Below are 15,580 nucleotides of genomic sequence, written 5' to 3' on the forward strand. Positions count from 1 at the left end.
TTATAAAGATGCTCTCATTAAATTCAATGAACAATCGTGGCTAGAATCCTTTAAAGGATGCTCCCACTCAATAATATGATTCTAGTGACTAGGATCCAATAAAGGATGCTCCCACTTAATCAATTCTAGTGACTAGGTTTCATTCAAGGAAGCTCCCACTTAGTTATTGAACTAGAGTGTCTAGGTTCTTATAAAGATCCTCTCACTCAATCAATGTATCATCAACACTAACTTTAAAGTTGTGTTATCTTATTATCTCTTAATCACACAAATCATTTGTCGATATGAGATAATTATTTAGACATTACCAGAGTTCTAAATAGTTCTTATTATTTCATAAAACACATTTATAATAGCAATTTTAATAAAGCAATAAAAGCTAATTAAAATTCTAACAGAGATTATTAACTCGGATAATATAATATTGTGTATCTATATAGTTAATGAACGGAAACGCGGTCTTTCATATTCTATATTTAATTAAGGCTTAAGCATTTATGTATATTCAAATATCATAAAGGAAATTTAAGGCAATTCATAAATGAGTAGAGAAATATTTAATGGCACATTATTAATATGTTCATAAATAATGTAATGAAACATAAAGAAATAAAATATTCATCCTATCTGGAATAGTCATAAAAGACTACAGTGCAGATAACCTCGGATTATTTGTGACACAACTCTTATGTTAAAAAATAAATCCAAAAATGAAAGTAATAAAACTAGCGGGAAATTTTAGATTTTGAGCTGGAGCATGGGCTTCTCAATAATTCGGGCTTGAATCCGACATTGCTGAACAAGCTCACCAACACCATCGTGTTCCTCTAGATCTATTCTGCAACAAGAATAGAAGTATGCTCATGAATAATTATCCCCAAAAACAATTTTAGGATATCATGAATTTTTCGGTACATTACCAGCATTCTTCTTGTTCTTTCCAATCTCGACTATGTACAAAGGACAGTTCCTCTTCCAATGGCCTTCAGTGTTACAATGGTGGCATTTGCCCACTATTTCACGCTTCTTCTCTTTCTTTTCCTTTTCCACTTCTCTTGAAGTTTCTCCTTTCCTTGTTAACGGGAGCTTTCCCCTTCGAAGTACTAGGACGTGCCTTTGATGACCCAGATCCAGAAGACATGTTCTTCTTGGATTTCGGCAAAGAACTTTTGTCAGCATACAGAGCTGATCCTTTGTTCTTTCCTTGACGAGTGATAAACTCGAAAGTCTGTAACTCATTCAATAGTTGAGGCAGTCCATACGTCAATTTATTCATGATATAGTTCGACATGATCGGTATGAAATCACTAGAAAGAGAATTCAGGATAATTCCCACCCAAGTGACCTCATCCATCAAAGTCCCATGGAGTTCAGCTTCTGTGAAGTAATTAGTCATTTTTATGACATGATCCCTCACAGGAGTTCCCGCAATCATCTTAGTACTAGTGCACTTACGGGTGAGTTCAGTACGGGCTTGCTCGCTCTGCATCCCAAACATTTCCTGCAGCGACTCAAGGATCTCCACAACAGTCTCCTTACCTTCCAACTTTGTTCGCAACGCATCAGATATGCTCGCGAGCATGTAGGCTATGGCTTTGTTGTTAGCCACAGTCCACCTGTCAAAATCATCCTTCTGCGAGCGGGATGAATTTGATGTCGGAAAATGAGGTCTCTCTTCAGTGAGGATAAAGCAAATGCTTTCACTCACTAGCACTACAACAAATCTCACCATTACCGACGATTTTTTTCGTCGCTAATAACCCTATAATCGTCGCTAAATCTCTTTAGCGACGATTTTTAGCGACGCTAAATGCCCGTGCCTAAATATATTTAGCGACGAATTAATCGTCGCTAAATATTTACCGACGATATTAGCGACGATTTTTTCGTCCCTAAATGTTTAAACTATGAGTTTTTTTTTAATTATTTAGCGACGACTTAATCGTCGCTAATTCCCGCGGGTGAATTTCGCGCGCGAATTAGCGACGATTAAGTCGTCGCTAATTACAAACTTTTTTTTTAGATTTATAAAATTATTAATTTTTATCGTCGTTAATTATTTATTTTTTATTTTGTTTTTCGGTTATGAAATTCTAACATTAAAAATCAAATAAAAATCAAATTATATTATCGAAATAAACTTATATATAAAATACGGTTACGATTTCGATTATCGACAAATATGCAAATAAAAATCTACTATATACAAAATATGTAATAAAACACTAGTCGCGACCTTTGCTTCGTCGTCCCGCCACTCGTTTTCCCCCGCCTCGACGTGAAACGCTCTTCTGCTGGCGCTGAAACTCTGCATGGTTCGGCACAAAATCCTTGTCAAGACAAGTCACACAACCAAACACGAATCAAACTATAACTTGTCACAAAATCCTTAGACTTATCATAAAAATTTCTAGACTTGTCATTAAAATTTTCTAACTCGTCATAAAATTTAAATTTCAACTTCAAGATTAACTAGCAAAAAGCCGAGCCCGAACAAAAAAAAATCAATCTCAAATCATTATTCATTGATTTCAAAACTCAACTGTCAAATCCATTTTCAAATTAATTCCTAATCCAATCACAACTTCAAAAATCGAACGCGAAACGGAATAATCACATTTCATCAATCTCATCAAAATCACAAACAAGCGAATCCTCATCAAAATCACCAAACTAAATAGCCCGAGGCTCAGAATCACAAAATGCAATCGGTCAAGACAAGTCCTCGGCCAAAAATAACAACACGGCTAACTCAAATCCTCGGCCAAGATAACACATGGCAAAAACGAGCACTCGGCCAAGACAACAAACAAGTCTCAATAATTCGAAATTCACAACAATCATCACAGCTTCATAATCAACAGAATTTTAAATAGCATTCCAAACGAAACCTCAAAATTCACACGTCCAACACAATTCCAAACCAAAATTCGTCCAAAAAAATTCAACAAAAATTAAAATATGCCCTACAATCATCACCCAACCATTAAACACTCTCATAAACGTCTCATGATCACAAACAAGCCTTAAGAAATCAAAAAGCCCCAAAAATTAACAAATATTTATAAAACTAATTTCAATATTTATAAAATTTATAACAAATATATAATTCATTTATAACTAATTACTTCATTTATAATTTATAAAATTTATAACAAATATATAATTCTAAAAATATAAATTATGTAGATATAACTAATCAAAATAAATTTATAACTAATATATAACTAAAGTTATATATATATATATATATATATAAATAACTAATATATATAACTACTATATTAATTCTATAACTAACTAATATATATATATATATATATATATATAAAGTTTAAAAAAAAACTTACCGATCCACAGAGGGAGAGCGCGCGGCCAAGGACGGCGTCGGCGGGGAAGCGACTACGGCGTCGGCGGCGGAGCGGCGGAGTAGTGGCGGAGCGCGGCGGAGGAGCTGCAATCGGAGAGAGAGAGGTAAGGAGAGAGCTGTGAGGAGAGAGAGAACTGAGGAGAGAGAGAGACTTACCGGAGAGGACGACTTCGGCGTCGACGGCGTCGGCGGCACACGGCGGAGGAGGGCACACGGCGGACGAACGGCGGGAGAGGCAAAACTGAGAGAAAACTCGATTTAGATAAAGGAAAAACGAAATTAGGAAACCGATTCGCGATCTGGTATTTAAAGACATTTAGCGACGCTTAAATCGTCGCTAAATGATTAAAATTCGTCGCTAAATCATTTCGTTATAATTAAATGCGAGGGATTTTTCCCTCTTTAAAATTCGTCAAAATTCAAAAACATTTAGCAACGATTAAATCGTCGCTAAATGATTAAAATTCGTCGCTAAATCATTTCGTTGTAATTAAATGTGAGGGATTTTTCCCTCTTTAAAATTCGTCAAAATTCAAAAACATTTAGCGACGATTAAATCGTCGCTAAATGATTAAAATTCGTCGCTAAATCATTTCGTTGTAATTTAATGTGAGGGATTTTTCCCTCTTTAAAATTCGTCAAAATTCAAAAACATTTAGAGACGAAATTATCGTCGCTAATTGTATAGCGACGACAAAAAATATTTAGCGACGATATTATCGTCGCTAATTATTTTTCCGGGAACTTAGCGACGACAAAAAAGAATTAGCGACGATAAATTCGTCGGTAATTATCTTTGCCGCCAAACTTTAATATTTTTGGCACCAAAAAATTAGCGACGATAAAATTGTCGCTAAAACGGTGATTAGCGACGATTTATTAGCGACGATTAAGTCGTCGCTAATAGTTTCGTCGCTAAATGTGGTATTTCTTGTAGTGTAGCACAATATTCAGGTTAGACTTCCATTTCGGGAAATTCTCACCAGTTAGGACGTCTTTCGACAACAGGGCCATAATAGGGTTTGACATGATTATTAAAATATAAAAGCACATATATATTAGCAATATGAAAAGAAACAAGCTATCAATAAGATTTAGGAAAATAAAAGCATAATGCAACCAAGCATGGGATAAAATACTAAAGAAAAGAACCCAGTTTTTATATTCCGCGGTAATCCACCAATAGCCACAGTCCGTCCCACTATGGTGGCGTAACGGAGTGCACCTAGTGAAAATCGAGAACCATCTTAGATTAGTGAACAATCGTGGTTCATGACACTTCATAACTATGTTCACTAACTACCAATTAATTAAGAATCTTTGACCACGTGAGTAACCACTGGTTGAATTCACGCATGGGTCAACACAACATTTCAGCAGAAAGAGTATCACCCGAACACACTGACCTAGTCAGTACACTCCGAATTAACTCCCCCACATATCGCTAGAGACACAACCTTATTATTGGAATCAGAAAAGCCTGTCCTTAGGAGCAGATTACCATGTCTAAAAGACCGCCGATCAAGCAGGGATCTTTCATCCTAACGGTGTTGTGGCAATGTTGGAGGTCTACGACTCAATATACTTTTAGCTTTTTTTTTTTTTTTATATCCTAGCATTCTCTTTCATCTAGGTGATCCACTCGAATTATCTAAGCATATTAAAACCTCGATTGTTTCTAAGCTACCCTTAAAAACAATTAAGTTTCGATATAGCTTAGTGATTAGGAGTATCGTGACATCTAGTCTTGATTATCCTAATAGCATTCCTTTTGGGCCCAACCGGGCTAATGGGCTTTGACCCGGTCGAATCCTTGCGCCCACTTGCCAAGGTAGGGCTCAACAAGTTAGTCGGATCAAGAGCCAAGGGGGCAAAAAATCCGAGACTCCTATCTAAAGGGTAGGCGGAATTTTGTGACAAGGATGTCACAAAATTCGTCTTCTTCGTCAAAGGTTGATCTCTGGAACTCCGATGGGGCTGTGCTTCAGATCGCCATCTCATCTCACAGTGGGTAGTCAGCCCTCCGAATTTCACGATGATCGGATTACAGAAAGTATTTTAAATAAAAGTACAAAAATCCTATACCCTTTGAATTTCGGGTTTAACAACAATTTTAGAAAAGCGAGAATAAAAAATCTACGATCAACCACGAATCAAAATTCAAAAATATCATATCATACTGAATTGAATGAATAACATATCATAATATAAATTCATAAAAACCATATTAAAATTAATTACTAGAATGAATCGATTAATTAAGTAATCAACTAGCTCTGATACCACTTGTTGGTGATTGATGCACCTTAAATAACTAATTAAATGCGGAAAAGAATAATTATGCTTACAAGAGCTAATTATTAACATGGTTATTAAACAAGATCTAGATTACTTAATTAATTAATCATAAGAAACTTCATCAAGCAACCATATCAGATAATAGACGAGTTTAAGAAAACTTACAGTTTTTGGCTCACGAACCGAAAGCTTTCACAATCCGTCTTCGTCTTGAACGTACAAGTCTCCACACGATCATATCTGGAACTCCTCCTTCAAGGACTCGATGTGATGACACCAAAGTCTTCCGAAACGTAATCTCCGAGGAAGATAAGACAAAAGAGTGCGCTTCGTTATATCTCACTAGATCTGGAAACGGAGCGTTTCCAATCTTTCTCTCTTATTTCTAAGAATGGAATTGAAGCAATTCCGAGGGGAAGGATTAGAGGAATTAGGTCGGCACACTCATGGGAGAGAGGCCACGAAATTCCTTGGCAATTAGGTTAAATTTTGCTTTACATCAGCCCTCTATTTATAGTAGTTTAAAAGGTATCTTTATAGAATATTCCAGAATATTCTAAATGATATTATTTCCTTTTATTGTGTTCACCCTAGTGGATTAATCTCAGCCATTAGATCTTAACAAGTGAATCCTATTTTTTCTCTCATCCATCAGATCAGCATCTAGGATGTTATTTTATGCAAAAGTATAAAATATTTTGCTGTTGAAAAATCTAGGAAAATATATTCTCCTAGATTTTATCCTAAATATCCTCCTAATATTTAGCCGAAATATCAGGAGAGAATATAGGAAAATATATCTCATATTTATTCTCCTATATTTTAGGAACAGAAAAACAGAAAAAATACTGGTTACCTCACTAGTGCAAAAAACGTCCAACACCGTATGAGGTAGACGATTTTTTGTTTTTTCAAGGCCCATTAGATTTAAGCCAATTGAACACTTATTTACTTGTCCAACAATAAATAATAAGTTTATTTACTTGATCTAGCAATAAATAAACAACTTTACTATAAATATTTATTTAATTCCCAAAATACCCTTTTTGAAATTAATGTTGTCAATCACTATTACAGCAAGAGAGATGGACCTAATAGTTGAAGCTTAAAAAATCCGATCAAAAAGACGAAATGATCCTTTCTCCTTTATTATCTCACTAAATAAAATATTCTCTATTTAAATAGAGAATAATATCCCATAGATAATGATCTGATGGATGAGAGAAAAAGTAGGATTCACTTGTTGAGATCCAAGGGCCTAGATTAAATCCTTTAGTGTGAACACAATAAAAGGAAATAATATATTCTGGAAGGTTCCATGAATATCTCCTTTTACTACTATAAATAGGGGTTCATGGGAAGGCAAAATCAAGCAATTAATTTGTGAAAAATTCGTGCATTCTAGCCTTCCTTGGCCGTGCACTTCTGCCTCTCATTCCCCTCGGAAATTCGTTTCCATTCTTAGTAAAATAAGAGCGAGATCTCGAAACACCTAGTTTCGTGATCTAGTGAGATAAAGACTATACCCACTCATCTTTCTTATTCGTCTAGGAGATTACGTTTCGGAAGACTAAGGTGTCATCTTCGAGTCCTTCATCAAGACGACGCAAGGAGTACGCGATTGGTTTAGGAGCGTTCTGTAGCTGAACCGAAAATCAATGTAAGTATTCGTTTACTCTTAAATCAGTTGCTTGACATATATGCTCTCGTATAAAATTAATTAACGTAAATCTAGATCTTGTCATATAATCAATGAATTAATTAGCTCATGATTAGCGTAATTAATTACTTTTCCGCATTAATATGATTATATGGGAGAATCATCCCCAACAAAAACATCCATTTATTCAACCTTCATTGGCCTTTAACGCGATGAATCAAAGAACCCGGTAACATGATCTAGAAGTCCATGATCACTTAAGGATTAAGATCAGGCGTCACTGTGACCATCATTTGTGACCCTGGCTAGTGTGTCGTAACGGTCCTTAAACGACACATCTAAATGCAAGGTCTGTTCGGGTCGTACACTTACCACAAGTGCAGAATGCTCCCACTAAGTGATCAACCTTCACTTGTGTTCCACATATATGACTTTAGATAAGGCTTTCCAGACACATATCAGTCAACGATCAAGTTTTAGTTCACCGCCCGATCTCGGATGCCCAGCATGTGATTCAGTTTGATACGGACACTATGGATAATAGTTGTTATTGATTCAGAATGTTATCAGACCTCAACCCACTAATCATATGATGCTAATAAAGTAACTTCTTATCTCATTTAGTAATCATCATATTTTAATGGGCAATATTCCTAACACCGTTTACCATCAACTTATTGGTTTTTTCAAACTCATCCTTCCGTCAAGTATTTAACGGATTTACCCAAAAAGTAAGGGTAAAATCGTAAAACTGTATTTTATTTTTTCTTTTTAAAATAATATATTTAATAACAGGGTATTATATTAATCAAATCATAAAATCCGTAACATCGTAAAACTGGTATTATATTTAATATATTAACATATAATCGTAAAACCGAAGCGAAAAGAAATCGAAGACCACGGATGTAGAACATGGAAAAAGAGAGTAGAAGAAAGAGCTTGTTTGGGAGGTTGAAAAAAATAAATAAAAATTATAATGAAAAATGAAAAAGAAAAGAGAAAATACAACATTGGAGTTTTAATATTTTTTTTTTCTTTTCAAGAGAGAGAGAGAGAGAGAGAGAGAAAAAATTGATTAACTATTAAAATTAACATATTTTAAGGGTATATTAGTGATTTATTTCCAAACCCATTTATATGTTGACATGTATCAAATTCTGTTAAAAAATTTGACGGAAAGACGAGTTATGAAAAAACTAATAAGTTGATGATAAACGTTTGTAACGAAAAATAATGTGAGATAAAGTCTCTGGTTTGTCAAAAAATAAAGAGGCCAAAAATAAAATTAATCCAAAAGATACTCATATCATTATGAGAATGTGATTAATATTACCTCATATACAACACAATTTTACTATTTTTATAAAAATATTAAACTTTTTAAAACACTTGCACTCGCCCCTAAAACGTCTGTACATTATCTTTGCAACACAAAATAAAGTAAGTTTTACTTTCAGAAATACTGTAAGTTTTATTACTTCCTTGCTTTGTACTATGCATTTACTACTATTTTTTTTATATATGAATTCAATGTACAGAAATTTTCTTATCCCTGAACATGCATCCCGAATTAACCTTCAGATTATGCATGTATTAGTATTTTCTTAAAAATTCAATGTTTTACGTTTCTTTTTTTTTTTTTTTTTTAACCATGTATCCCCAATATAAAACCTTGCAAATCACATACGCGTTTCTTTGTCACTCTAAAAAATCACACAAAACCATGGCAATAACAACAACATTACCCAATTCCAAAATCCTGAAATTATCACTAATAACCCTTCTTTTCGTATCCCAACTTGCCATCGCGCTATCGAGTGGCTCGATTTTCAAGCCCGCGAAAGCGCATGTTTATGTGACAAACACATTGGGCACGGGCGATGATCTTACCGTCCATTGCAAGTCGAGAGACGACGATCTCGGCGTTAAAGTGATCAAGCCCGGGAAGTTTTACACGTTCACTTTCCGACCCAATTACTTGGGTGGGACTCTTTTCTTCTGCGGGATGAGCTGGCGGGGAAATTTTCATTGGTTTGACATTTACAACGAGAATCGAGATATTGATAAATGCACCGCTTGCTGTTGGAATGTAAAGCCTTCCGGTCCTTGTCGCTGTAACTGCAACAACTTATTGCCTTGCGGTAATGAGAATTGCCTGCCTTGGGACTAATTTTTGCTTTGCATGCATGCGAACTATATGTTCGATTAGTAATATTTTTGTTTTCTATATTTCAATAATTGATTCTTCTCCGTTGCCTGGAAAGCTAGAGCTTAAGTACCCTGTCCCTCTCATTATCATAATAATGTAATAAATTTGTTTAATTTTCTTTCAATTTATGATATGTATGTCATCTTTTTGTTGCTGATTTTTTTATTAACATTTCTAGCATTTTTCGATGAGTTTCGCTATCTTATTCGGAGATACGTAGAAATATGAAAAAACAATAAATATGATTTTAACAAATTTATACTTCAAGATGGAAAATGAATGCGCTTATTCAAATTTTCGAACCAAAAGAGAGACCAAACAGGAGGGATGAATATATTTGAGAATTAAAAAGGAGGGGAGAAAGAAAAAAAATGTCAGTATAAAAGGTAGAGTTTTGAAATTATGACATTTTAGTCTAAATGTTGTAAACTTTATGTGTTAAACTCCATGTTTCGAGGGGATTCACTCGATGAAGGGAGCAAGATTCGGTAATGATGTCTACGCGGCCCTCAAGATTAATATGGCTAAGACTTATGATCGGGTTGAGTGGCCTTTCCTCGAAGCGATGATACTGAAGCTAGGATTCGATGGAAGGTGGGTGGAGAAAATCATGAGGTGCGTAAAGTCGGTGCGGTATTCCTTCAACATCAACGGGAGTGTTCGTGGATGCTTGGTGCCGCAAAGGGGTCTTCGGCAAGGTGACCATTTATTTCCTTTTCTTTTCCTCGTTTGCTCGGAGGGACTCTCTTGCCTCCTTCGGGATAGAGAAAGACGTGGAAAGATTAATGGGGTGAGATTTGGTATGCATAACCTTCATGTTTCCCACTTGCTCTTCGCGGATGATAGCCTCGATTTCTTCTAGGCAAATATGGAGGAATGTGAGGCGGTGGCTAGTTGTCTCTCTTCCTATGCGGCTGCCTCGGGACAACTTATTAACTTTGCCAAGTCCAATATTTGCTTCCGTAAGAGTGTCTCCGAAGTCGATAAAAATACCATCGCTGCCCGCCTTGGTGTTGTTATCACTCCGTGTCATCAGCGCTACCTTGGCCTCCCGACTCTTACGGGACGACGGAAAAAGGACTTGTTTGCTTTTGTCAGAGAACGAGTTTGGAAGAAAATCAAGAGTTGGAGAGGTATTTGGTTCTCTCATTCCGGGCAGAAGGTTCTCATCAAATTTGTTCTTCAAGCAATCCCGAGCTACGTGGCTAGTTGCTTTCGCCTTCCCAAAGCTCTAATCAGCGACATTCATAAAGCGGTGGCCAAGTTTTGGTGGGGAAGTAGGTGGAAGATCATAAAATTCATTGGTGTAAATGGAGAGAGTTGACCAAGCATAAGACGAATGGTGGGCTTGGATTATGGGATCTCGAGAAATTCAACCAAGCTCTTATCGCTAAAAGAGTGTGGCGGCTTCTAATGAGACCAAATAGCCTAGTGGGGCATGTCTTCAAGGAGAGCTACTTCCCTAGGGGCGACCTTCTCCATGCGAAGTGCGGGTCGAACGGGTCCTTCATGTGGAGGAGTTTGGTTTGGGGGAAGAAGATTATTGAGGCGGGTGTGAGATGGAAGATAGGTGATGGAGAGTCGGTCTTGATCCTCAAAGACAAGTGGATTTCCCGGCCTCCGAGTTTCTCCCTTATTGATCCTCCTATAATCCTCGACGTGATTAGAGTGGCGGAAATATAATATTACGATGGCAAGTGGAATAAAGCCTCGGTCCGAGCGATGTTTAGTAGAGTTGATGCAGAGGCCATTTTGTGTATTCCGGAAAGCAACTCGGGGGTTGTCAACGTAATAAGGTGGCATTACTCTAAGGACGGTGAGTACTCGGTGAATAATGGATATATAATGGCTATGATGTCTATCTCGGAAGCTAGTTCCTCGGACTGCTCGATCACTACCTCTTGGTGGAACCGTCTTTGGATGCTCTCGATCCCCAGAGATGAAATTTTTTGCTTGGAGAGTTTGTAGGGGATGGATCCTGGTATGCACCGCCTTTACTCATCGCAAAGTTATTGAAGAAGACAGCTGCCCCTTTTGTCTTGAGATCTGAAAACTGTGACACACGCCATTTGGAGTTGTAAGTGGGCTCGGAAGGTGTGGAAGCTTACGCACTTCGCGGAGGTGGTCAAGGATTTCCGGGGATAGGAGGTTATTAGCTTCTTCATCTCCGCTGCGAACGCCGTGGAGGTATGTGATTTTGAGTTTTTTGTTGCCTTGGTGTGAGAAATTTGGAATCATAGGAACCAAGTTTTGGTGGGGAAGACTAGATGGTCCCCAGAGGAGCTTGTGGAGTGGACCAGAGGTTTCCTAGACTCCTTTAGGAGAGCAAACACCTTCTCCTCTCCGGCGGACAGCGACGCTTGTGACCGGATGTGACCTCCATTTGTGTCGACTCAGCCATCGATGATCGCTTGGGTAGGTATGGTACCGGGTGTGTGCTCCGCGATAACAAAGGATACGTCATTGCCTCGGCGATTTCTACCCGAAACTTCTGCCTTGCTCCCTCTCTCGTGGAAGCCATGGCTATCCTACGGGGGCTGTCCTTGGCGACTAATCTGGGGATAGATCGGGTGGTGATTCAATCGGATTGCCTTGAAGTTGTTCATGCGGTCAAAAGCGGAGTCACACCGGCCACGGCACTCAGAACCATCTTGAACAACATCAAGGTATCGCTCTTGAATTTTTCCAGATTTGATGTTGTTTATCTTCGTAGATCTTGTAACACTGTGGCACACAATTTAGCTCGTTTTGCTCTTAGTTGTCCCTCCTTGCACCATGCGTGAAGTCATTAGAGACCAAAATAGTGTGATGTAACCACGGTATTCATCCGCCATTTAAATGAGGTTTGTTTAATGAAATTTCGCCGTGGTGCAGTCCACGTTTTCTCCAAAAAAAAAAACTATATTTAAACCACAACAAGGTAATATACAGAGCCGAGAAAAATTGCATATAAATTTAAGAATGTCTATTAGCCAACATTTGAGACAGCCACAACTTTGATGTACACTGATGCTTATAAATTTCGATTTGGGTGCTTTAATTTTTCTCACACGCTTTAATTGAAATCGTATAAGCTAAATGTATATATCATATTGATTAAAATCTGATTTTATTTTTTAGTATGGAGCAGTTATTAAGTAGTTTTTTATGCTAAGCAATTCATTTCAATATCAAAGAAAACTGATTTTAAATTCTTCTCTCTCTCTTATTAGTTATGTTCATCATACATATTAACGAATATTTATAACTATTAATTATCATATGATCTGCTGAATACTCGCAATAATACACAAAATTAAATATGTTGATGATTGTTAATAGTCGGTAATAGCCTTTAGGATAGAAAAAATACTAATGAAACTAAAAAACATTGAAAGAATATCAATAAGGATTTGAAACAAAAAATTAAAAGAACAATCAAACAAAAATAATGACAGAATTTCCTATTCATTTGGTAAAGAAATTAAATAATACTACCAAAAAAGATAATCATACCGTTATGAGAATGTGATTAATATTACCTCATATAAAACACAGTTCACTATTTTTATAAAAATATTAAAGTTCTTTAAACGCTTGCATTCGTCCCTGTACATTATCTTTGCAACACAAAATAAAGTAAGTTTTACTTTCAGAAATACTGTAAGTTTTATTACTTCCTTGCTCTGTACTATGCGTTTACTACTATTTTTTTTTATATGAATTCAATGTACAGAAATTTTCTTATCCCTGAACATTCATCCCAAATTAATCTCGTCAAGATAGTTGTATTATTTCCTTCAGATTACGCATTTATTAGTATTTTCTTAAAAATTCAATGTTTTACGTTTCTTTTTTTTTTTTTTCCTAACCATGTATCCCCAATATAAAACCTTGCAAATCACATACGCGTTTCTTTGTCTCTCTAAAAAATCACACAAAACCATGGCAATAACAACAACATTACCCAATTCCGAAACCCTGAAATTATCACTAATAACCCTTCTTTTCGTATCCCAACTTGCCATCGCGCTATCGAGTGGGACGATTTTCGAGCGCGCGAAAGCGCATGTTTACGTGACAAACACATTGGGCACGGGCGATGATCTTACCGTCCATTGCAAGTCGAGAAACGATGATCTCGGCGTTCAAGTGATCAAGCCCGGGAAGTTTTACACGTTCACTTTCCGACCCAATTACTTTGGTGGGACTCTTTTCTTCTGCGGGATGAGCTGGCGGGGAAATTTTCATTGGTTTGACATTTACAACGAGAATCGAGATGTCGATAAATGCACCGCTTGTTGTTGGAATATAAAGCCTTCCGGTCCTTGTCGCTGTAACTGCAATAACTTATTGCCTTGCGGTAATGAGAATTGCCTGCCTTGGGACTAATTTTTGCTTGCATGCATGCGAACTATATGTTCGATTAGTAATATTTTTGTTTTCTATATTTCGATAATTGATGCTTCTCCGTTGCTTGGAAAGCTAGAGCTTATGTACCCTGTTCCTCTCATTGTCATAATAATGTAATAAATTTGTTTAATTTTCTTTCAATTTCTGATATCTTTATTATTTTTTTGTTTTTGTTTTTTTTTATTAACATTTCTGGCATATTTCGATGAGTTTCGCTATCTTATTCGGAGATACGTAGAAATATGAAAAACAAGAAATATGATTTTAACAAATTTACACTTCAAGAAGGAAAATGAATACGGTTATTCAAATTTAATAGAACCAAAAGAGAGACCAAACAGGAGGGATGAATATATTTGAGAGTTCAAAATGAGGGGAAAAAGAAAAATAAAAGTCTATAAAAGGTTGAGTTTTGAAATTATGACATTGTAGTCTAAATGTTTCAAACTCTATGTGTTATTGTGTGTATCTATGAAATTTCTCATTAAAATTAATAATTTAAATTACGTATTTATTATTGAAGATTTTTTAATTTTTAGACATATAAACTAGCAAAATATCTTATTTGGACTCTTAATGTTCAAAATATTTTAAATTGAAATTTTGTCTCATTTTCGAACAAAACACCTCTACACAATTTTCTAAAATAATAGTCACTCACTACTACAAAATACCCATTAGAAATCGCTATATTTGCGTCGGGTACATTTTTGAGTGACGCACAAAATAAATTTTTCGAACTCGGTTGACGTGGCGCATTGTGAGAGGTCCAGGTGGTGTAGAGTGTGTGTCGCTTTAACAAAGAGCGATGCTAGATTGGGAAATTCGCGGGTAAAAAGAATTGGGCATAACTTATTGCAAAGAAGATGCGTAAAAGAAAGTGGGTCGAATGTTATATTTTGAAGATTTCCAATGATTTTCGATGATCTCAACGAACACGAACAAAACTCATTAAATATATATATATATATATATATATATATATATATTCATTTTTTACTATATATCATTGAAGACTTTTGAAGATCCCCGATGCTTTCATTTCTTTTTTCATTTTTGACTATATCATTGTCAAAAATATTAAAAAAAAATTATATTTTTAAATCAGTTTTGCGCGTGTTTGTCGAAAATCATAGGAGATCATCGAAAATTATCGAAAATCATCGGAGATCTTCAAAAGTCTTAAAATAAAGAGCTGGAGAGATAAAGGTGTGTCAAAATAGTGTAGAGAGATATTTTAATTTTCTTCCGAAAATGAGCCAAAAGTTCAATTTGAAATATTGTTAACACAAGGGTAGGGGTCAGCCAAAATATTTTGCTAGTTTTTAGATCTAATAAATAAAATTCTCTTATTATTTGTGGGATTTTACCGTTACTCTCAGTCATTCTGTTAACTTTAAGATGCGGTGGAAGTTTAGATATTCTTACATCTTATATTTAAGAATTATATATTATTAGATCAATTTATATAAGGAAAATCAAACGCATATCCAAATGGATGCAATAGATACCTCTGCTAACAAATGCAAATATACGAATTAGTATAAGTTTGTTGAGGCAGCAATAACAGCGGGTAGCAATCATTTCCCATTCAACAATAAGGTCAGTAACATACAATGAAAAAACAAATATGAATTCTCTCATATTT

At 35.9% G+C, this 15,580-nt stretch overlaps 1 protein-coding gene and 2 pseudogenes across 1 annotated transcript; all 3 read left to right on the forward strand.

The window, feature by feature from the left end:
* Positions 1–9,054: 9,054 nt before the first annotated feature.
* Positions 9,055–9,501, forward strand: LOC149393959 (S-protein homolog 5 pseudogene; annotated as a pseudogene).
* Positions 9,502–10,408: 907 nt separating this feature from the next.
* LOC149393960 (uncharacterized) lies at positions 10,409–11,223 on the forward strand. The gene is made up of 2 exons (XM_089618224.1): positions 10,409–10,817; positions 10,922–11,223. The coding sequence occupies exons 1-2, from the start codon at positions 10,409–10,411 to the stop codon at positions 11,221–11,223; spliced, it is 711 nt and encodes a 236-aa protein (XP_089474350.1).
* Positions 11,224–13,464: 2,241 nt separating this feature from the next.
* On the forward strand, positions 13,465–13,911 carry LOC149393961 (S-protein homolog 5 pseudogene; annotated as a pseudogene).
* The last annotated feature ends 1,669 nt before the right edge of the window (positions 13,912–15,580 follow it).

Source organism: Urtica dioica, chromosome 6 (genome assembly GCF_054948205.1).
Source record: "Urtica dioica subsp. dioica isolate 48M chromosome 6, U.dioica_male_clone48M_v1_H2, whole genome shotgun sequence".
In the NCBI taxonomy this organism is placed as follows: Eukaryota; Viridiplantae; Streptophyta; class Magnoliopsida; order Rosales; family Urticaceae; genus Urtica; species Urtica dioica.